Source organism: Zingiber officinale, chromosome 8B, assembly GCF_018446385.1.
Source record: "Zingiber officinale cultivar Zhangliang chromosome 8B, Zo_v1.1, whole genome shotgun sequence".
Taxonomy (NCBI): domain Eukaryota; kingdom Viridiplantae; phylum Streptophyta; class Magnoliopsida; order Zingiberales; family Zingiberaceae; genus Zingiber; species Zingiber officinale.
In genome coordinates, this window is record NC_056001.1 from 28,754,559 (window position 1) to 28,777,396 (window position 22,838).

General features: G+C 35.9%; 2 protein-coding genes and 1 long non-coding RNA gene across 4 annotated transcripts; 1 reads left to right on the plus strand and 2 right to left on the minus strand.

The window, feature by feature from the left end:
• The first annotated feature begins 2,233 nt into the window (after positions 1-2,233).
• LOC122015408 (noroxomaritidine/norcraugsodine reductase-like) lies at positions 2,234-3,605 on the plus strand. Its single transcript, XM_042572281.1, has 5 exons — positions 2,234-2,394; positions 2,471-2,678; positions 2,749-2,965; positions 3,072-3,178; positions 3,262-3,605. Exons 1-5 carry the CDS (start codon positions 2,300-2,302, stop codon positions 3,436-3,438), a joined length of 804 nt encoding a protein of 267 aa, XP_042428215.1. The 5' UTR covers positions 2,234-2,299; the 3' UTR covers positions 3,439-3,605.
• Positions 3,606-12,422: 8,817 nt separating this feature from the next.
• Positions 12,423-15,873, minus strand: LOC122015415. Its single transcript, XR_006120885.1, has 3 exons — positions 15,815-15,873; positions 15,535-15,687; positions 12,423-12,949 (listed from the first exon to the last, which is right to left on the minus strand). It is a non-coding gene; the product is annotated as an uncharacterized LOC122015415 (long non-coding RNA).
• A 768-nt stretch (positions 15,874-16,641) lies between these two features.
• On the minus strand, positions 16,642-21,502 carry LOC122015406 (factor of DNA methylation 1-like). Of its 2 annotated transcripts, none has more exons than XM_042572277.1 (8): positions 21,424-21,502; positions 21,268-21,342; positions 19,349-20,247; positions 19,064-19,245; positions 18,011-18,100; positions 17,633-17,920; positions 17,346-17,558; positions 16,642-17,184 (listed from the first exon to the last, which is right to left on the minus strand). In XM_042572277.1, the coding sequence occupies exons 3-8, from the start codon at positions 20,241-20,243 to the stop codon at positions 16,957-16,959; spliced, it is 1,896 nt and encodes a 631-aa protein (XP_042428211.1). In that variant the 5' UTR covers positions 20,244-20,247; positions 21,268-21,342; positions 21,424-21,502; the 3' UTR covers positions 16,642-16,956. The 2 variants fall into 2 exon arrangements, with proteins under 2 accessions (XP_042428211.1, XP_042428212.1); XM_042572278.1 differs by having other exon boundaries at positions 21,268-21,349; positions 21,424-21,482.
• Between the last annotated feature and the right edge of the window lie 1,336 nt (positions 21,503-22,838).

Sequence of the window (22,838 nt, forward strand, 5' to 3'; positions counted from 1 at the left end):
TTTAAAATTTTAATTTCTTGTTTGATATCAGGTGGTTCATTTAAATGCCAAGCATCAACATGCATAAAGTAGAAGAACAAATGGAAGAAGAGGTATTGAAAGAAGAATTAAATGAAACGCTTAGGTGTTTGTTGGTGGAATTTTATAGGATCCTATGTGTTTTGATTGAGCATATAGCTTATATGCGTAGTGAACTTGTCCATCGTCCCTTAAGTAGACGACCAATAACTTCTAAAGGATATGATTATATTCATAGAATATTAAAAGAGGATACAACACACTTTAGAAGTTTATAGAATGCATCCTGGTGTATTTTTAAAATTGTATAACATCCTTAGAGAAAAAACACCATTACAAGATACAAGATACATTTGTATTGAAGAAATGGTTGCCATGTTTTTACTCGTTGTTGTTCACCATACTCGATACTCTTTGATTCGTAAAACATTTGATCGATCACACTATAATACCAGCCAAAACTTCAACAACGTGTTGAAAGCATTAAATAGCATTGCAGTAGATATGATGGTCAAACCTAGATATGTAGTGCTTGAGAGAATAAGGGAGAGTACAAGATTTTTTCCTTACTTTAAAGTAAGTAATGAAAATCTTCTATTATTTTTATTACTACTATTGTTATTATTATTGTTGTTATTATTTTGTTATTGTTACAGGATTGCATTGGAGCTATTGATGGCAGTCATTTTCCAGCAATGGTGCCTGGATATGATACTAATAGCTATCGTAATCATCATGGAATGATTTCTAAAATGTTTTGGCAGCTTATAACTTTGATTTAGAATTCATATATATGCTTAGTGGGTGGGAGGGATCTGCTCATGACTTAAATGTTTTGACAAATACTTTATCAAGAAATAACGGGCTTAAAGTTCCACAAAATATATATATTTTGTTCTATATGTTACTTATTTTATTATTATTTTTTTTGTAATTTTTCAAAATTACATATGTTATTTATATTTGATCTGGTTTTATAGGTAAATATTTTTTAGTGGATGGTAGATATCCGAATCGGCGTCAATTTTTGACTCTATTTCGAGGTGTGCGATATCATCTCCAGGAATTCACTGGCCAAGGTTGTCACCCAAAAAATAAAAAGGAGTTGTTCAATCTTCGTCATGCCTCATTGAGGAACATCATTGAGAGGGTATTTGGAATATTTAAATCATGATTTAAAATATTCAAAACAGCTCCTCCATTTACATATAATACACAAGTCGAGCTTATTTTGGCTTGTGCCAAATTGCATAATTTTTTTTACAAGGAGTGTCGTTCTGATGAATTTCTAGTTGAACCAGATAATGAAGTTTCATCATCCTTACCAAAATAAATTCATGGTGTCGATTGCTTTGATCAATTATCTGATACTCAAGAACAACAACGAGCAAATGTCAATGCATGAAAAGATACAATAGCGAATCGAATGTGGAGCGATGTTTATCATATTGGCAATAACGAAACTTAGAATTTTTCTTTCTCATAAATCCATAAATTTTCATGAAAAAATTTATAAATGTCTGTAAAAAATTTATAAAAAAAATCTATAGAATTCCATAGAATTCTTTTCATAATTACACGAGATTTAATACAAGTCAATAAAAATCAATCAACTCTAAAAAATCTATCATTAAAAAAATTAATAAAAATCATTCAATCTCTTAATTAAATATATTCTCCTTAAACAAATCGAATGATCCATCTATACAGATAATCTTTCATTTTAATCGTCAACTTATCATTACCCTTACCCTGATTGTCCTATCGTCTTATCTGTCATCCAAGTAGCAGTGTTCCCGTATCAATTTATCGGGAGACTCACTTATTTGAGGGCATTTCAAGAGAATGTGGTCGAGTCAATTTTGGCATTTGATTGTACAAATCGTCAGATCCTAGGACCACCTCGGTCCTACACCACTATTCGGGAAAGCTGAAGTGTTGAATTTTCATACCAAATCTGGCAGGAGTAAGGTTTAATCAACTAAAGTCGAGGCCTATCCACTATTCTGAACTGTTCAACACGTTATTCCTGCACAGATCCTCTTGAATCATGATCAACATTTTTTTTTTCCAACGATTGTTAGATCAGTCTTTATCCAAGGATTATTGGATGTTAAAATTAAGTTAATTTATTATAATAGTTATGGTCGAAATGTTTTACTTTATCCGGCTGGAAAATATAATAATCAGGCGATTATTTAAAGTGCCTTGTCTTCTCAACTTTCCCACTGCACTGCTCTGCTCTGCTCTGGTCTTTCTTAAAAAAAAACAAAGAAGAAGCATGAACAGCGTGCAGGAGCACACTCCCATCGACACAAACAGATGGTCTCTCTCCGGGACAACTGCTCTGGTCACCGGAGGCTCCAAGGGAATCGGGTAGTTACATTCCTCGATCGAATACTCCATCTCTTTCCATCTATATATTTCTACTCATCCATCAAGCTTAATTTAGGTATGCGATCGTCGAGGAGCTCGCCAGACTTGGATCGGCGGTGCACACTTGCGCCCGCAGCCAAGCAGATCTGGAGAAGTGCCTGCAACAATGGCGCGATTCCAATCTCAAAGTCACCGGATCTGTCTGCGACGTTTCCTCCCCGAGCGAGCGAGAGAAGCTCATGGCGACGGTGAAGTCCCAATTCGACGGGAAGCTCAACATTTTGGTATTAATTCCTCCTTTTTTATTTTCCTTCCTTTCTAAACCCCCCTAAGCCAAATCTTCTTCGTTTGCAGGTTAACAATGCAGGGACAGCGATCATCAAACCGGCGATGGAGCAAACCCTGGAGGATTTCAAGTTCTTAATCAGCACAAACCTTGAATCGGCGTTCCACTTGAGCCAACTTTCTTACCCTCTCCTTAGGGATTGTGGAGGCGGCAGTATTGTGTTCATCACCTCCATCGCTGGCAATATTGCCCTGGAGGATTTGTCTGTGTACGCATCGACCAAAGGTACTTCTTTCATATTGCTGATTGAATTTGCTCGAATCATTTGGAAGTATGAACTATTTGCTTCGAACTGTTTCGTCTCTCTCTCTCTCTCTCTTCATTTGATTAGGAGCAATGAATCAACTGACGAGAAATATTGCTTGTGAATGGGCCAAAGATAACATTAGAACAAACAGTGTTGCTCCAGGGTACATAAGAACACCACTCATTGACCCTGTAAGTTAACACCGCTTCTTATGATCTAGCTAGAAGAGAGATTTGATTTTGGCTGATGAATATGAATTTGTTTATTGTGGCAGTTTGTGCAAGATGAGGAATTTGTGGCGAGGGAGAATCATCGCGTGCCTCTTGGGCGTTTGGGGGAGCCGGAGGATGTGGCCGGCGTCGTGGCTTTCCTTTGCCTCCCTCCGTCTAGCTACGTGAATGGTCAGGTCATCGTCGTCGATGGAGGTAGAATTGTGAACGGAAATCACTAAGTAGCTATGGAGATATCTTTGAATAAGGTGGGTGGGTGTTTGGAATTATGTTCTAATGAAGATCTCGAGTAAGATGTTGTTGCACTCTTCATTTAAGTTGTTGTACGGAAAATTTTATCACTATAATCTCTATGGCAATAATTTAATATAAACATTGGTGTTTCAAATGTTATGAAGCCATTTTTTTTTTCAATTTTTGGTGATGCATATCAATGATATACCAAGAGATTATAAGGAAAGTCATCCAAAATAAAGTTCACTCTTGTACTAGACCCAATCCTCAAATACTCTTGTACTAGACCCCAACTATATGTGCCAAGTTATTAATGGTGAAGATTTTTTAAAATGCAATAGATTTTTAAACTCTGGTCAAATAATTTATTATCACTACCTAACGAAGTAGTATGGTAGAATTGAATTGATGAATGCCATTTGGACTCTTGTCAAATAATATTTTTTTTTGGATTATTATTATCATTATTCAAAAAAACTAGTAACATGGTGAAAAAATAATATCGTAGGATTGATGATGCATTTGAATTTGAACTCTGGTCGAATAATGTTTTCTCGGATTATTATCATTAATTAACAAAATAGTGATATGATAAAGAAATACTATGATAAGTTTGATGAATTTCAGTATTGCTGAATAATATGCTTCTGAATCCTATCCGAGGTGAAAGTAATTGGTTAGGAACGTGGCTCTATTATTGATTAAATGAAATGAAGATTCTGTGTTATTCTATAATATAAAGAGTATTAATGTCATGTCAAGAGTCTTCTCGGGGTAGTGCGATGATTAAGACATAGGGTATTATCACATAAGGTCTTTGGGTCGAAACTCGATGTAACTAAGCGAATCGTTTTTTTGCCACATTAATGTCATGTCAAGAAAGGGGTCCCAGCATTGAGTACATAATTCGAAAGAAGAAGATAATGGAAGAAACGGTAGCAATGAATGTGTGAAAAAATAGAGCGTCGTCATATATCATCACATGTAGATGAAGACTCCTTTTTATAATGTAACTGTTGTATTTATGCACATATCTCAAAATATTTACATTTTTTTCAAATCGCTTCTAAGAAAGAATAGGCCATAAAATGACTTTGGCACCTTCCTTTAAATAGATCCACAAATCCTTGTGATTTGATATAATAGAAACTTTGAAGGCGCGATTTGTCTGCAGGATATTCTCTGTCTCATGACATAAACTTCTAAAAGAGAGTACGAAACTGTTGAGTCTTGGGGTCCACACTGGGCCAACCGACCGTTACTCAAGAACGTCGTCCGCTGGGGCTCATGCATGGAACGTGCTGACCGTCTCGATCTTTTTGCTTGAATGTCATATATATGCCCGATCGTGTTGTAAGTCTAATCGATCGATCGGAAGATTCGATCAACTGAATTTTTCCTGCTTATTGCCCCTATCGTCTTGAGGCCTGATCAATCACCCAAGACTCGAATGGGCCATCCCAAGATCCACCAGTCACTCAAGGGTCGATCGTCTCTATAACCTGTTCGGATATGTCCTTAACTTGATTAGTGACTCTAAAAATTGACCGCTCTTTAATTTTAACAGTCTTATCAATCATTCTTTTCTATCTTGATCTATCTTTTAGTGGAGTTCATCTTTATCATTGTATCACTTCTATATTATTATTCTTATGATCAGATATTTTGAGATGGATATAGATAGATAGAAAGTTGATGACTCTATCCTCGCAATGAGTTATTTTACCACCATTCAAATTAATTTTAAAATCTATTAAAATAAATACTCTTACGGATTGCGCTATGCTACAACGGTCAAACTTTATCTTTGCATTGGAATTTGATTCATGTGGCATTTAGTGTTTTGTCTGTCTTGGAGATATGCCACAATGTCTGCGTCAATCGAACTACAACAAGTAGCGTGTGGCAATGAGTGCTGAGTCATAACTTTCGCAAATGCAAGGAAGAAAAGGAGAGATGATTAGAAGTGCAAAAACAGGAGGAATTTTTTTTTTTTTAGCATCATTCTTCTTTAGAGATGCATTCGTGTCGTCAAATGATTGGGGTGGATTAAGAAATTCATCAACAGAGTTTGGAAGTACTTGTAGCTATCAGAAGATGCGCTCAACACGACACAAGTGGGACAAACCGATTAGTTAGAGTCCTAGAATTAATCATTTGATGATTATATTATAGATTTATTGTATTATATTTTTATATAAATAAAAATATTTATTTTTAATTATTATACTTACTTATATTGGTACCAAATAAACTGAATATAATAACGTCCTTGAGTAGAAGGTTCTTACCTATATCAATCGGTTAGTTGAACCGATAGTGAGATGATATAGGGAACACTACTCTTAATCATTCCTAGTCGAGTATTAACATTCAGGGACAATGTTAATGCAATAAGACTATCATGTAGATCAACTCGATGACTTGATCTCACAAGTCATGGATATAGAGATATCAAGTTGACACATGGGTATGTATTGGAGAATGTATACTGAATGACCCGCCATGAGAAAGTATCATAGATTGTTATATGAGTGTCATATACTTTCTCATGTGGCTATTAGTATGACTACTAATCCTTAGACCTGAAGTCACCATGGTTCCCTACATAAGGGGTTATGTACTTTGGTTTCGTCAAACGTCACCCGTAACTGGGTGGACTATAAAGGCGATTACTGGGTATGTAACGAATTATGCAGAGGGATGTGAGTAATGTAGATGGGATCTATCCCTCCTATATGACGGGAGCGACATCGATATTCTTGATAGAGTGAGACCACGAAGTGCATGGTCATGCCCAAATGAGTCAATATGAGATATTGAGCTCATTTGAGTTAATGAGTCTACTTGGAGTTCAAGATTTAGATTGGTCAGAGGATGACACGGTCTATGCCTCACATTAATCAATCTAGATGTCTAGGATAGAAGAACACTTGTCATATATTGTGAGGAGTCACAATTAGTAGTCACAAGGTGATGTTGGATCTCAACATTCTTGTAACTTGGGTAGTAATGATGTGTTGCTAGATACCGCTCATTACTTATGCTCCTAAATGAGTTTAGGGGCATTACCAACGTTATAAGAACCTATAGGGTCACACACTAAGGACAATTAGATGGAGATTAGGTTCATATGATGAACCAAGAGGATTAGATTCATGTGATGAATCAAATTGAATTAAGAGTAATCCTAATTGGGCTAATTGAGTTGGACTCAAGTTGATTCATGTGTTCAATCAGTCTAATTTAGATTATGACTCATTGAATCAATTTAATTAAATGAATTAGATTCATTATATTAAATTGGCTTGAATTAAATGGTTGGATTAGATCAACCATGAGAGAGATTAAGTCAAGTTTGACTTGACTTGAGAGGAAGAGGAAAAGTCAAGTTTGACTTGACTTTATGCCACATCATTTGTGAGTTGGCATTAAGTGACCAATGATGATGTGGCACATCATCATAGTTAGCACATGTGTGTGCCACCTAATGGAGGTTATAAATCCCCTCTTTAATAGCCACATTAAAGAGAATGGAGGTTACAACTCCAAGAGGTGGCCGACCACTTATTGTGTGTGAATGAAATTCATTTTTCATTCAAGGCATTATTCCATCATCTTCTTCCTCAAGCTCTCAACTTTTCTCCCTCTCCTCTCTTCGCCGAACCTTACCAAGGTCCTAGCACACCTTTGTGTTAGGTTTTCTCTGCCTATTTGTTCGTGTGGATGCTTCTAGAGGGTTGTACACTTGACAACCTCGAGATCCGGCATCACTTGGAAGAGCGGGATACGTGAAGGGCTTCGCATCAAGGGTAATTCCTTCTCCTAGTTTAGAACTAGCATAAAACTCGTACTCGTAATATTTTTCGAAAGTTTTACTTCGCACGGATCCGGTGGCATGGGGATTTCGGGGTTTCCGCGACGTGAAAAAGCGGTTTTCGCGGCCCGAAAAACCCAACAAAACCTACTCTTAAATAATGTAGCAAATAGAAAGATATACAAAATAGTAAAATATAAAAATTCAAAAATAGTTAATAATAATAAAAAATTAAAATTGACTTTTTTAGAAATTTTAAAAGTATTTATAAGAAATAAATTATGAATATATAAAAAATAAATTTTCTAATTAGATAAATATGTACATGACTTTCATAAAAAAAAATTATTCATCCAAATTTATTTATTTTTCCTTTACTAAAATAAATTAATATCCTATTTATATGGGAGGATGAATTTAAAAATTGATAAAAAAAAATATATGTACAACAAATTTTGGACTGTTTATTTCAGATGAATTATTTATCCCTGTTCTTTTATTTATTATAAAATAATAAACCAATACATTTACGAATACATCAATTTTTAAATATATTTTTATCCATGAACAACTTTCCTTTCTCTTTTATGTCTCTGTCCTCAACCACGAGAGCCACAGGCACTCTTATTGAGCGACATTGCATAGCCGACCTAATACGATCCTACGTGGGATAGCACCATCTCGCACGACCCTACGTGGGCCGCAATACCTCGTGTAGCCCTGTGGAGGTGGCAATGTGTGGCTTCTTGCCTCGTGTGGCCTTGCGCGAGGCAATGTTGCCTTGCGCGGTCACGAGCAACAAACGGCCATGAGTCGTGACTGACCCTACATGGCCACACCATGCAGCCACTAGTCGCCATGCTCGGTTATGAATCGTAGGGTAGCCCTACATGACTACCCCATGCAACCGCGAGTTGCGGACAACCTCACTCGCAGGCATAGCCGCCCAACACAACTACGAGCGATCTTGATCGTAGGCACAATCAACTTTGTACACAACTAGTGTAGTCAAATAGACACTTATGGAGGGACAGATCGACCCATCAAGCAACTATCATAATACGGGGCAGACCGATTCATTATCCCAACAGATTTGAAAATTTCTAACCAAACCCAAGGCAAATTACAAATTAAGCAGGTCCACCCATATAGGTTGAAAATCTTAAGTATTTAGTTTTAAATTTTATAAGATTTTTTTTAAGGCGCAGACCAACTCGAGCCCATCACGAGCTGACCATACAAGTCGCAGACCCAAGTGAGTCAGCCCATCTAGACCAATCTTAAAATGGATTGATAAATTTTTAATTTAACCTATTTAAATTATTTAATAAGACAGATCAACCTGACTTTACACCTCCATCAATGACTTCATTGACTTATTTTTTTCTTTCCATCCTAGGTTTGTTTCACTTTCCTATTATAAATACTTAAAAAATCTACTAGCACTATTTGTGTGTTCCATGTTTACGTTGTTATATAACTTCCCTGACAGCCGATGAAAAATTTTCATCAAATTGAACCAGACACGCCAAGTTCGACATTACCTGATTTATCATTTTTTTTACAAAACTACAAATGTTACAATAAGCTCAACCCTAAATTCTAAATCACATCCATGTATATTATAACAACTATAAAATCATATCTGCTACAGCACACTTGACCCTAAATCACATCCAACCAGTTTAGGGTAAAAATCAAAATCCAACCGCTCTGTCTTTGTTAAAACAGAGAGGTCGAGTGAAGACCGAGCCCCTAATAGAATTTCTTAACTCTGACCTAGCTGCTTCTGCAAGCAACATCTGATCAGACTACATAAGAGACTCTGTTACTTCGCCAGCTAAGTATATTAAGGATCCCTCAACTCAACGGCCTAACATTCCTCTTTGTCGTTTTGAAGTTTCTACCCTACAAAATGCTGAAAGCGGGTTCACTTTAGGAAAGCTGTCATAGCATTATTATGATATGTCCTTTTTTTGGCAATGCATCAAGATTTGTGCACAAAAGAAGCAGTAACACGATAATTGGGGGTCTCCATCTACAAACATAAATACACTTACATACGTGAACGCTAGGCATACGCTACATTACGCATCCACTGTTCATTGTCTTCTATTCGAGTCACTGACTTGAGCGTCAGAATGTCTGCGCAGAGGACCCTTCCTGATCCAATTGCTGACGCTCTTTTTGACAAGCATGTCACTCGAAGTCATTTTTTACCAACTCAAAGTCTTCGCATGATCAACAAAATAGTCACCTATCTAGTGCATCATCTTCCCCCGGTTTCAGACAAAATCACTCATACATCAACTTTTCACATGCTTTGTATTTTCCAAAAAGTATACTATTCCTAAAACAAATATATGTCTGACTATATATATTTTTCTATTCAAGGCGCATGATAATCACATTAATCTCCTGTAAATCATGTTCATTTTAACCACCTAACCTTTTTCCTATAAATAACATCATGAAATCTCATCTTAAATAATAAATCCTGATATATATGATTCATAGAAGGATTTTGAACATAAAAAAATATCTAGAATGACAATCCATGTGAGATAAAGATTCTAAAAAGAAATTCAAGCTTAGGGCGAATCAATTCTGTGCATTTTGATTAGTCTTTGAGTGATAAACTTCATTAAAAGTCTATATGCATAGAAATAAAGATTCTAAAACTCCACCATTAATTTGGCATGTCTTAGAAGATGATAAACCTACTTGAAAAATGACATTAATTCCTAAGGGTTGAAGTTAAAAGTCAGAATTAAATGACTAACAATTCCAATATGCTTTAATTTCCTATACTTCAAAAATTATAGCATATTTATGAGTCTTTTAAGTTTTCTATGTGTTTTTATGAGTTCTTTCTGTTTTCAATGAGTCTATCTACTAATATTTATGTTGCTTGAGTCCTTTGTGAATCCTAGTATAAATATGTGTACTATTGTAATACTGGCATATGGAATAGATATCAAAGTTCTAAGAGTTCTCTTTAATTGTGTGATACAATTTACAATTCTTTATACAATCAACCTATAGTATGATGCCTAGGAATCCTTAGGTGTCATACCTAAGTTTCTACAATCACTTTATCACTTCATTTCAAATTCCTACTTCCCAAATCACCCAACCCTCAGCATCATTTGGTATCAGACTTTTAGGGCATTAATATGTCTACAAGATCCGGGCGGAGCTTTAGAGGAAAGTTGACTGATAATCAACGTGATGAGATACATATTCGTATGATGGAGCAACTTGATGGCATGCAAATTCATCTAAATGGTGTTAAAACTATGATTTCTCAATCTAAAGGTGATCAAGTTCAAGGAGAGCAGGGAGAAACCTCAAGCAAACAACAGCGTAGAAATAAAGATTCTAAAACTCCACTATTAATTTGGCATGTGTTGGAAGATGATAAATCTACTTGGAAAATGATATAAAGTTCATCAATTTCTAAGGGTTAAAATTAAAAGTTAGCATTAAATAACCAACAATTCCAATATGCTTTAATTTCCCATGCTTGGAAAATTATAGTATATTTATGAATCTTTTAAGTTTCCTATGTGGGAATATTTTAATTTTCCTATGTGTCTCATGACCCCTTTGTGTTTTTGAGTCAATCTACTAGCATTTATGTTTCTTGAATCCTTTATGAGTTCTAGTATAAACATGTATACTGTTGTAATATTGGGATATGGAATAGATATCAAAATTTTGAGAGTTCTCTTTGATTGTGTGATACAATCTCCTTATGGTGTGATGCCTAAGAATCCTTAGGTGTGATACCTAAGTTTCTACGCTTCTTTACACAATTAACCTATGGTGTGATGCCTAGAAATCCTTAGGTGAGATACCCAAGTTTTATTATTCCTTTACCACTTCATTCCAAATTTCTACTTCCCCAACCATCAATCTCTGCTTGTATGGTATCCTAGTGCATCCTCATAGCCGGTACAAATAGTACGCACTTGATTGCTTTGAAAATACTCCAGAATTCTAGCCTTCAATATATGAAAGAAAAACAAGAGTTACAAATAATGAAGTCAAAACACAGAAGAGGCCTTTTCATGATATTTCAATAACTTTTACAACATATTTGGGGTCGGCAAGGATCTCCAATGGCTACTTTGAACACTACATTTCATTAACTCAAACAAAAAATCAGAGTTTACAGTATTTTTAATATTTTTATATTTATTCATCTTTTTCATATTTTTGAAATACTTAATTATTTTTAGAATTTTTATTTAGTATTTTAGTGACTGAATGGGATGAGAAAACAACACTATCTCCTCCCACCTTTGTACTTAAAACACTAAACAGTGAAAGTTTAAAAGAAAAGCTTGAAAAATGTCCCAACTTTTTCTTCATTTTTATCCACCTACCATTCTTTCAATAAATTTGGCCTTTAACTCAGAGAAAATATATTCCATATGATAAATAAAATAAATATTAGTAGCAAAAGAGAACCTGAAAGGAAGTGAATAATTAGAAGAATTCTGGCAGCTGCATAAAAAGAAATGTTACTTAGGAAGCATACACGAGAAAATTTGAAAGAACACAAATAAGGGTTTAATAATGCTCATCCAGCTAAATTGGTATATAGTTAGATGCACATCGAAGGGTAAAATTCAGAAGTATCATCTGGATGATGCCATGTTCAACATTATTTCTATGATAATGATGAGGCAAAACATCATTTGGTATTAGCAAACAAATGGTTTTAGTTAGTAGCCCAACAAATAAATCCATGTTATGAAGAAAATAATTGCTTAAATGAGAAGATCTAGCCTCACCAAATATGTAGCTTGAGTTCGACAAATAACACAGAACTAATAGAAATCTTAATTCTTAACTATATTTGAATGACAAAATATCCAAAATAAAGCATCACTAAAGTTGGTGGCCTTCCCTTGTCCTATACTTTTGCATGTGTACATACTTCAGCATTTCCAGAGAGGACAGCTTCTCACAGGTAAAGATAGTCGCAACATTTACAGAAGGGACACTATCAAGTTGGTTGAACTTTCTAAGCAAAATATCATGTAGTGACAGATTTTACTCTGACTTGAGATCTAGGCACAGGAAAATTTGCAATATATCTAGACAACAATGGGTATTCTTGGTTGAAATAAATATTCATCCACATCCATCATTGTTCCTTATTGTTAATAATGAAATAAATTAATTATGCAGCTATTTAGAATCAGATTAAGAAACATAGATAGAATTACAAAGAAAGGAAATTGACCTACTCATTTTGCTTTCTAATCATCACAGTGTTGGCTGAAATACTTGCACAAGGGGTAACAAGTGGCAAAAAGGGCAAAGTGCTCGCCCCAGCGCCCCTACTAGCCCACCTTAGGACCAACATAGACGAGGTAAATCACGGTGATTGAGAAAACAAGTGGATGAGAGGGTGAGTTATACCGAGTGCAAGGATTTACACCCGCCAGCCCCAAGGTTCGACCCCTCGACCTCAAGTGGCAAACCTCAATCCACTTACCACCTCAACTATACCCGTGGGGGCGCGCAAGGGGCAACAAGGCAGTCAATAATGGTGGTGTAAAGTGAAGAGCAAGCCTCAAATGCTTCAATGCATCATTGTATTGTTTGTTGACCAAACCTCTATATGAGTGTCTGACATGCTCTAGGTCTTCGTTCAAGTGATCAAACTGCAAAGGGAGCAAACCTTTTTACAATCCTTTCATGATAAATTAGTACTACAGTCAATCATAGGCACAATTCGTTTTGAAGCACTGGCAGCAAAAGTCTAGTATGCTTACTTTCGTGTCAACAACATTTTTAGAAGGAACATAAAAACCAATATTAGCATTTTTTTTACTACTATACTATGTTTACAAGGCATGTAGAAAAATTCTCCCTTAATAAATCAAAAGCCTGAGCGAAGAGGATAATGAGCTCATTTTTATGCAAAAAAATGTTATTGAACACATTCATTTAGACATCATATTATTCATATCCATCTGGTTTCTTAGAGATAATTGATGGTAATCAAAATTGTCCATTTAAAAGTTCATGTTTGGTTTCCCATCAAAGATGGATTCAGATGATTTAGAAAATCAAGTTTTAAAATAGCTAGATTCAGTGAGAATAATTGTGTAGTCATATTTATACTTGTTGTGTAAAGGATACACAGAATAGAAAAGAGATCCTTGACTTGCATTAGTTCTCAACAAGTTAGATTTCAAAAGAAAACAGACATGTTCCATGAACTTCATACAAGTATAGCAAGATATAAATGCAAATGCAAGTGTCATCCGTGAGTAAAATAAATTTATTTATCCATGTAAAAGTTCATGAGTAAGAGTGAAAAGACTAACCATGTGAAAGAAAAATGGAATATGATGAGTAGTTGTGCAAAGTGTTTGCGCGTGAGACATCGTTCAAATCAGATCTGCTTGAAAGTTCAGTGGCATGAAGGGCGCCATTATTTTTTTATCTTGTTGTCTCTTTAAAATCAAGTATATTCTTTTCAATACAAACTGAGCTTTCAGATGCAACTATAGAAGAACCATTTCCACCTTAACACTAATGGAACTATGTTCATTTGAACTGACAAAAGCATCGGGTTCTTCATAACAGTTAGCAATGGTTGTGTCAGAAATCTGTGATGGCATATGAACATCACAATATTTTATTTTCATGTCTTCCGGCAGACCAGAATACCACATCTGGTAGAGTATTAACAAATGGATCAGGTTAAAAGTTGGTTCATTCATAGACTCAGAATCTTGTAAAAACTGAGAATAAAAGTGATGTTAGTGCAATATAAGCATACATGATAAAGGTGTCTCAACTCTTGACCTTCCATCAGTTTATAGATCAAAGCTTTACAAAAATAGCCAAGTAAAACATATAATTGCTTTTTTCATGCAGCGGGTAGGAAAGTTGTATCATATCTAGAACAGAACATATTTATCAAGAAATTAAAAAGAATTATGGATACAATTATAAAGATAACAAAGGAGGAAATTATTAGAGCAGTTTCGCCTTGGTAGTCATTTTACCTACATTTATATTTGTTAATATAAAGTTACAATTTAAACCTTGTGATAAATGATGTTTACAATTAAGCCAATAGGATATAACTTAGGTCCTAACAGTTAACAGTTCCCCTCAAGGTTCAAAGATCTTAAGATCGATTGGCTAGGTAACCACTTCTATCAAAAGCACAAGCTATAGGAAAAAGAGTGTTTATATTGTTTACACTCCACCTTCATGTTTGGGGTGGGTCCTTGTCTTGATTAGCCTAAACTCAACATTCAACACAATTAGATATTCTTTTGACAAGTAGCAAATTCATACTCCTAACCTCCTGTTGTGGCACTAGTTAAAAGTTGATTGGCTAAGCACTTATTGCTTTTAAGTCCTTAATGATACGAGCATCTCACATGGCACAAAGACTAATGTTAGAATAAGTTAATAACTCTAATACTTGAAAGCATATCACACAAATCTTTGGCAAAGAACGTACAATTTTGTGTTACATAATGCCTCCTCGAAGTTCTCTTGTGAAATAGAAAAAATAGTCAATTTCAACCGCACAGAGTACATTTGCTCAACAATAACAAGGCAAAAATCAACTGCAAGATACATGTTTATACAATTATGATATCAAAAACCAATTGCAAATAAGAAACATGAACAGCATAAGCATAAAAACACAATTCATACAACAAACATTAAGGATAATAGACATCTATCTATAAGAAACCAAGACAAGGCATGAAAAGCTCTGTACCTATAAATCATTTCAAATAAACGAGATCTATAAGACATGTTTGATATTGTAACAAAAAATGACTGAATTAATGTAATATTACCTCGCATGCAGCTCAATGGAGGGAAAAGATTTAACTAGCCAATAACAATTTTAAGCATGAGTTGATGATAATGACAATGATGACATGTCAAGTTTTATACAAGCATGTTTACAAACTATAAGCAACATAGATAAACAACAGTGTAGGTATTAGCAAAATTCTAAATTTTGAGTAACTGCCTTTGCTTTCAAGGAGCAAGTTCAAGAAGTTTAGTTATATGTCTTAATTTCTTTAAAAACATAATTGATACTATCTATGTGAACGTATCTGAATTTGAAAATGATACTTTTTGTACTTTGTTCATTCTTAAGCTTCTACCATCTATATAGCAGTTAGACTAGATATATTCAAATGTAAATAATTTAATATAATTGTGCCATCAAGGTATCTTATTGAGGTGTAAAAAAAAATACCTTCTTAGAGTGTTTTTTCATCCATGGGAGCTTACTCATCCAAACATCATACATCTTCTTGATCTTAGTCTGATAATGGCTCTCTGCTCCAGAAAAACGCCTTTGAATCTCTATTGCAAACTGCCAATGAACACTTGGCATCAAAAAAGGGCACTGCAAGTAAGAGTTTGTTAGTTTTATACTTTTAAGGACCGCCGCTAGTAATGCGATTCCGTGCTCGCAGGCGCAGGAGAGACGGAGGGAGGAGAGATAAAGAGAGAGGAAGAGAGGGAGCACTCACCGGTGTTCTCCGCTGGAGCCGCGCGAGGCTTTGGGGGCAGAACTGCGCGCAGACGAAAACAAGGAAGAATAGAGATTTATTTATCAAAAATTATCCTTAAATATATTATATATCCATGCAAATACAATTGAGCCGACTTACGTAAAATTTAGTTCAACCTTAAAATTAAATTAGTATAATAAATGGTTTAGATTTAATAGCAACTAAAATTTAATCTCTATTAAATATTGTATTAACTTATCAGCGTTGTTTTTATAACTATTTCGTGAAAATAATATAATCTAATTAATGAAAATATTCTAAATTTAAGTTAAAATTATTTAAATTTATAAAATTTAAAACTCACGCTTGCAAGTTTTTATAATTGTTAATAAAACTCAATATTTTTAATATAATGGATAAAAATGATGGGTATTAATCAAAATTCTTAAAAACTTTTATTTCTTCCAACTAGACTGGCTATGGACAGGTAAACAGCAATAGAGCAAGTAAAACTCAATCTAGCAAAATGAAAAAAGACGGAGCGAGCAACACCCATACGTAGGCAAGGATGGCTAGCACAAGCACAATCAAACAAAGGGATCAACTAATCCTCAACATGACCGATCCAATCCTATAAAATTTAAAATTTCTCACTGACCATAAACGAGAAGCATAGATGGACCATGACAAATAATCCAACGTCACAAAGTAATTCACACTCAATGTAACTTAGATGAATTTTAAATCCTCATTAACTAGGAATCCAACCCAACCACTTACCATCACACCATCACCCAGGGGCACAATCAAACAAAGCGGCAATCATCAAGTAGGCAAGAGACCAATAATGCAAAGCAAGCAAAGCTAGATCGACTAAGAGGTTCCATAAAACTGGAAAACTAACCACACAAATAACAAGAAATATTTAGCTTATATTTTCCTACATCTTAATATTCAAATATACCTATCGATAGACTATCACTTCATCTAAAGAGATTGGAAGCAGTTTCAGAAATGGCATGAGCAAGCAACAAAACGAAAGTTTAGTCATGATTCCTAGAAAATATCCATCGATTCAAAACACGACAGTTTGCAGAACTAAGGAATATTTGCACAAGGTCTAGTGGGAAAGTTTTTGTTTGCCAGTCAATTGTTAGCATTCATCGCTTCCGCTTGTGGGTCTTCCATTGCTTCAGTATGTACTGTATTCCTTCCTGTAGCGCAGCCTTTTTGTCCTCTTTGAAGTTCCACAGCTCGGGAACAGGATATCTGCCGCTCGGATTATACTCATTCATCTCAAGTAAAGCTGTGGTTACAACTTTGTAAATTTCTTCACCCAAATCTTCATTTAGAGCTTGTAATTTTTCGTCGTCCTCTTGTATGATTTCCTGTAATCAAGCATCACCATCAATCACAATGAGATAGTGTCAAATCGAATACAATACCTTTTCTAACAGGGTATTGAATTTGAAATCTCAAAATAGTGTTGTGCTTTTGCCTCTTATTACCAACCAATACATACCTATCAAATCGTGCAATTATTCCATACCTTAGACTTCCCTTCCGTCGTAATAACTTTAAATGGATGCCAGCTTGGCTTCCGCAATTCCTCCTGCCAATGTGAGCAATATAATGCAGCGTGTGACTCGGCTTCATCTTTTCCGAATTTTTGCTTGCATGTAGGTAAGAATTGTTTCACGTCAAGTTCGCCCATCCTCTTAATGCCAATAGTGGCACGCACGGTACCCATGTCTTTCAGGCCCTACACAATAGCATTAGATTTGTGAATTAAGTTCTTCAATCAAGAAACACAATGCAGAAAGATGAAAGGCATACATTAATCAGCTCTTTCCGAGCATGTTGAAGTTCGTCATTACTCTGGCGCTCTTTCACAATGAGAGTCTGGTTCAGATCCTCCAACCCTTCCATTTCTTCCACTTTTTCTCTCAGTTGCTCTGTCATCTCATCGATTTTCTTCTTCATTGCTGCATCATCCTCTCCTTCCATATGCTTCATAATTTTAAGCTGCCCTTGCATTTGCTGTATTTCTAGTTCCAGCTTCTGCTTCTGGTCAAGTTGCCTTTCAAGATGGAGTATTTTATTCAACGCAATCTGCTTTTGCTTCTGTTACCATACAGAAAAAGCTTATCCCAACATGTAACAAGCTTAATTGAATTTTCTTGATAAAAGAGTCGATCAAAAAGAAAAATACACCTTTTGAACTTCAAGAAGCCTCAGTACTTCTTCATCAGCCTTCTTTTGTGCCATCGTTGCCAATTCAAGTGAACTATTCTTCATCGCGTTCTGCATGAAGAGGATCAATATGTCACCACAATCATGTTATTCATTCCCATTGAAGGGCATTTAAGTTCTATGTAAGGAATACAGTAATCTTGGAATGGGAAAAAAAAGGAATATAAATCGTTAGATTCATGATAGCAATGTACAATTTTGCAAAATGAGCTGCAATAAATTAGCAAAAAAAAAATAGAATAATACCAACAGCTAACTACATTATCCGAAATTAAAGTTTTATAATGTAGTTAAGAAATATAATCATGGTTACAACCTAAGGAAATATTTAACCAGACCAAGCATATAGTCTCGACAGTAAAATGAAAGGATAACATCTTATAAAAACTGAAAAAAAAAATCCAATTATTTGGACTCTAACACATGGATAATCTCTCACCGTTGAGCAATGTCTAAGGGTCATATAATATTATTATAGTATCACTAATATTTCTTCTAATTATATTTGTGTTCTCTCCCATATAAACCCCACACTTAAATCCTAATTCTCAAAATTGTCATCTCTGCTACACTAGTTTGTGTAGGTATTCCTTCTCAACCAGCAAACATTCTAGCACCCGAAAATGTTATAGCATCGTAAATGAAGTGACAAGCTGTAGCACCATAGAAACATATCATGAAGACATAAATGTCCCTTAAATAACAAACTCTTAAACAACAGTAAGATGAAAATTCTAAAAAAAAATACTCTAAAGTTTATGAATCCAATAATCAAAAGCAATGGACAGAATGAATTGTATTTTCTTTATGGGGCATCCTCTTGTAAACCATCTCAGACAGTTCAATGAAAAATATGCAGAGCATATATCATAATTAAGCTTGATATGGATGAAATAAATATTGGTTCCTAAGGGAAAACCACTGATTATAAGCGCAAGTTCAAAAAGGCCAAATTTGTGCCAAATAACTGTTCTGTGGCATGTTTAGGGATCATGTCAAAACTGAAAATGCTACCTTTTTCTTCTCAGCATCAAGTTTCCTTTTGTCATTATCATTCACAACAACTAGCTTATCAAGTTGTTTGCATCTAACTTCAAGTTCATGCTTTTTGGAGTCCAACTCTGATCGTAGCTTTTCATTCTCCACAATTATCTTACGCGAATGATCACGAGCAAGTTGCTGCATCTTTTTAATTTCTGATGGACAAAAGGTCAAATGCAAATTAAAATGATAGTTCACGATGGAAAAAAGATGAAAAGAAACAAAAAATGTCATCAATTATATCAAGGGTGAACAAACCTTCATTATAAGTATGGACTAATGAATCCCTTTCCTCCATCATTTTATCCAACGACAAAGTAGTTTCAGTATATTTGCATTTTAACTCTTGTAAATGTTTGTTTTTCACTTCAATTTCGCTAGCCAAATTTGCAACAAGCCTACTTGTTTTGCGTGATTCTTCATTAGAAAGGTCATCAACAGTTTTCAAATCTCCATTTTTCCTTAAATGATCACCAACAGGACCAAGACTATTGTAATCATCTGCCCTTGCAATCCAACCATAAATTTCTGATCCCCGATGTTTATTCTCTAACCAGTTTTTTTTCCCAAAATGTTCTGCTTCAAAATGATTTTCAAAAGCCATTGCATCCCTAAAACCATTCCAATCTTTTGAAAAATCCACAATGGCATTTCCTGTGTGTCCTCTGATATTCCACAAAGGATGTACTTTTAAAGGATGAAATCTGGAAAGTTGTTCCTTCAGTCTATTTCCACTTTCACCTACATAACGTCCATCCTTGCACTCAGTTGGAACATTAACAATAATTCCCATCCATGGAAAAACAAATTGCTCATTTGATTTGCTTTTAGAGGTCTTTGGCTGTACATCAACTGCTTGAGAGGAACCTGAGTGGTCTACCATATCTTTGTTCAAATATTTTGCCAAGGCACGATGTTTTGCCTTCACATTAGCATTCCGGTTGGATGCACCAATTCCGGTAGCATGCTGAAGCAACTCATTATATGCATAATCCTGCTTCCTTTTACCAGAACAGAATGGGCATCGAGATGACCCATTAGTGTTTCTAACTTTGTAATGACCTTGTTGGAGACGTTTGTAAAGTTCCTCCTCGTAATCTGGAATGTCTGAATCACTTATATCAGATTCTTCTGAACTCTGATCCATTTCCATTCAACTGTGGCAATTGAAGGTAAGAATTGGGGGACAGAAACATAGAAAAAAAGCCAAGAAATATCAACATATTGACAAATATAAGGAAAAGAATAAATAAAGAATTTGAAAATAGGAAACAAGATTATGATTCCAACAATTCCCCAATAATACTGTATATCAAAAAATAAAATTAGAAATATTCCTAGTTTAACTGAGAATGGGGAGGCGCATACTGAATGGAAGCATTCAACTAGAAGTGTATGGCAAGGAAACTAATACCCTAGAAGTAGTTTTACAACTCTAATCTTCATTTTGGCCCGAAACAAAAAAAAGAGAGTTCTAGATAACAAATCAACAGCAAATTAAACGTATGCAAAGATCAACATTTACTCCATTAACACTAGTGATTAGTGCACAAACAAACAACTAACAGACAGTTTACAGGATTAAGCGAGAAGCATAGGGCATGAGAGTTCTAGATAACAAATCACCAGCAAATTAAACATATGCGAAGATCAACATTTACTCCATTAACACTAGCAATTAGCGAACAAACAAACAACTAACAGACAGTTTGCAGGATTAAGCGAGAAGAATAGGAAATGAGAGTTCTAGATAACAAATCACCAGCAAATTAAACGTAGGTGAAGATTAACATTTACTCCATTAACACAAGCAATTAGCACACAAACAAACAACTAAAAAACAGTTTGCAGGATTAAGCAAGAAGCATAGGGCACGAGAGTTCTAGATAACAAATCAATAGTATGCGAAGATCAACATTTACTCTATTAACACTAACGATTAGCGCACAAACAAACAACTAACAGACAGTTTGCAGGATTAAGCAAGAAGCATAGGGCATGAGAGTTCTAGATAACAAATCACCAGCAAATTAAACGTATGCAAAGATCAACATTTACTCCATTAACACTAGCGATTAGCGCACAAACAAACAACTAACAGATAGTTTGCAGGATTAAGCGAGAAGCATAGGGCATGGATCATATATCCGCCGGAAATGTGGAAAAAAAGATCTAACCCAGTGCTTTTCCCGATTCGTCCCGAACCCGATGCTCCCTTCTTCCAGTCCCGCAGATCGCGACGCTCGAAAAGACTGGTTGCTAAATAACAAGATCAAAAACATTCGCCGAAATCTTTTGAATACGAAAGAGGAATCAGGTATTAGGGTTCTTACGGAGAGAGAGGACCAGTCGCAGCGGAGAGAGTGCGCGTTTCTTGTAGCGATCAGTACGATTTATATGCGTGCATGATTTTTTAGTCCTTGTTGTTTGGGTGAAAAAATAAAAAAGAACCATTATTTTTATTACGGCATTACCATCCTTATTCAATTATTATAATTTGAAAAAAAAATGCATCATTCTTTTTTTAATTCGGCCACTACATATAATTAATATATATATATATATATATTCGCCTGATAACATAGAAGCAAAATTAATTATCTGTACAAATCTTGATTAAGTAAAGTACAATTAAATATTTCTGATATATTCTCCATCTACACTATTATTTGATAGATGATATGAAAGAAATTATCACTTCTTCTAATTATAATCTTGTAAACTCCTTCTTGCAACTTTCATACTAGCAACATAACTTATATCATGAAAGTCAAAATTACATACCCTACTGATGCGGCGAGGAGATAAGGGTAGGTGGAAGAGAGGACATTTTCGTCATTTCACATATCATATTGAGGGTTTTGGGATTTTATGGAGTGGGCATTGTTCATGCAAAAAGGGGGCTCGTTTTTTCTCCTGCGCAGCCACCAAGAACTAGAGGAGGAGCTCCTTCGTCATCGCCGGCGCCGGTGAGGAGATCCGCCGACGACGACATCTTCAAGGCCACCTCCTCCCTTCTCCTTCGACACTGACGTCGGCTTCTCCTCTTCCTCTTCACGCCACTGTCGCCACCGCAACCCCGAGGGACGCACGCCGCCACCCTCATTCAGCACTGCCTCGCCGGAGGCCCTCGCCACCACCTCGCCGGAGGCTCATATGCCTCCCTCCCTCTATCTCGTTTCTTCGCTTCCGGCCATCTCACGTAAAGGGACTGCGAGGAACGTCGACACAGCCGCCACCGCCAAGGGGACACCTCTACCTCTTCTGCTAGCAACCACGCAAGTTCGGCGAGGCCAGGTCCCCCCCGCATCCCCTTGCCTTCCCTGTCCCTCATGCAGCCACCACCTCCAGCGGTAGCTAGTGAGCCAGCGGCAACGGTCGGCCGACCTCACAGCGTTAACACTACTTCCTGTAGCCTCGTCACTAGATCCGATATTCTAGTGCCCTTACCCTTAGGTCTGACGTCGATCCAGCCTCTGATCCGTGTGTTTATGTGATATTGATATGATCTGACCGCCCCCGAGCTACCACGGTGATCCAGCCATCGAACCGCTATTTCATTCTTGTGTCGACCTGTGCAATACTATTATGATTGTGAGCTATTGATATTATTTGGCCTACAAGTTGCTACTTTGTTCCGGCCTACGTGTCGATATTATATTTCGACCTACGTGCCGCAGTCATATCTTGGCCTGTGTTTTACTGTTGGTCTCGGCCTACATGTCGTCTCCCGGATCTAGGGCGCGTT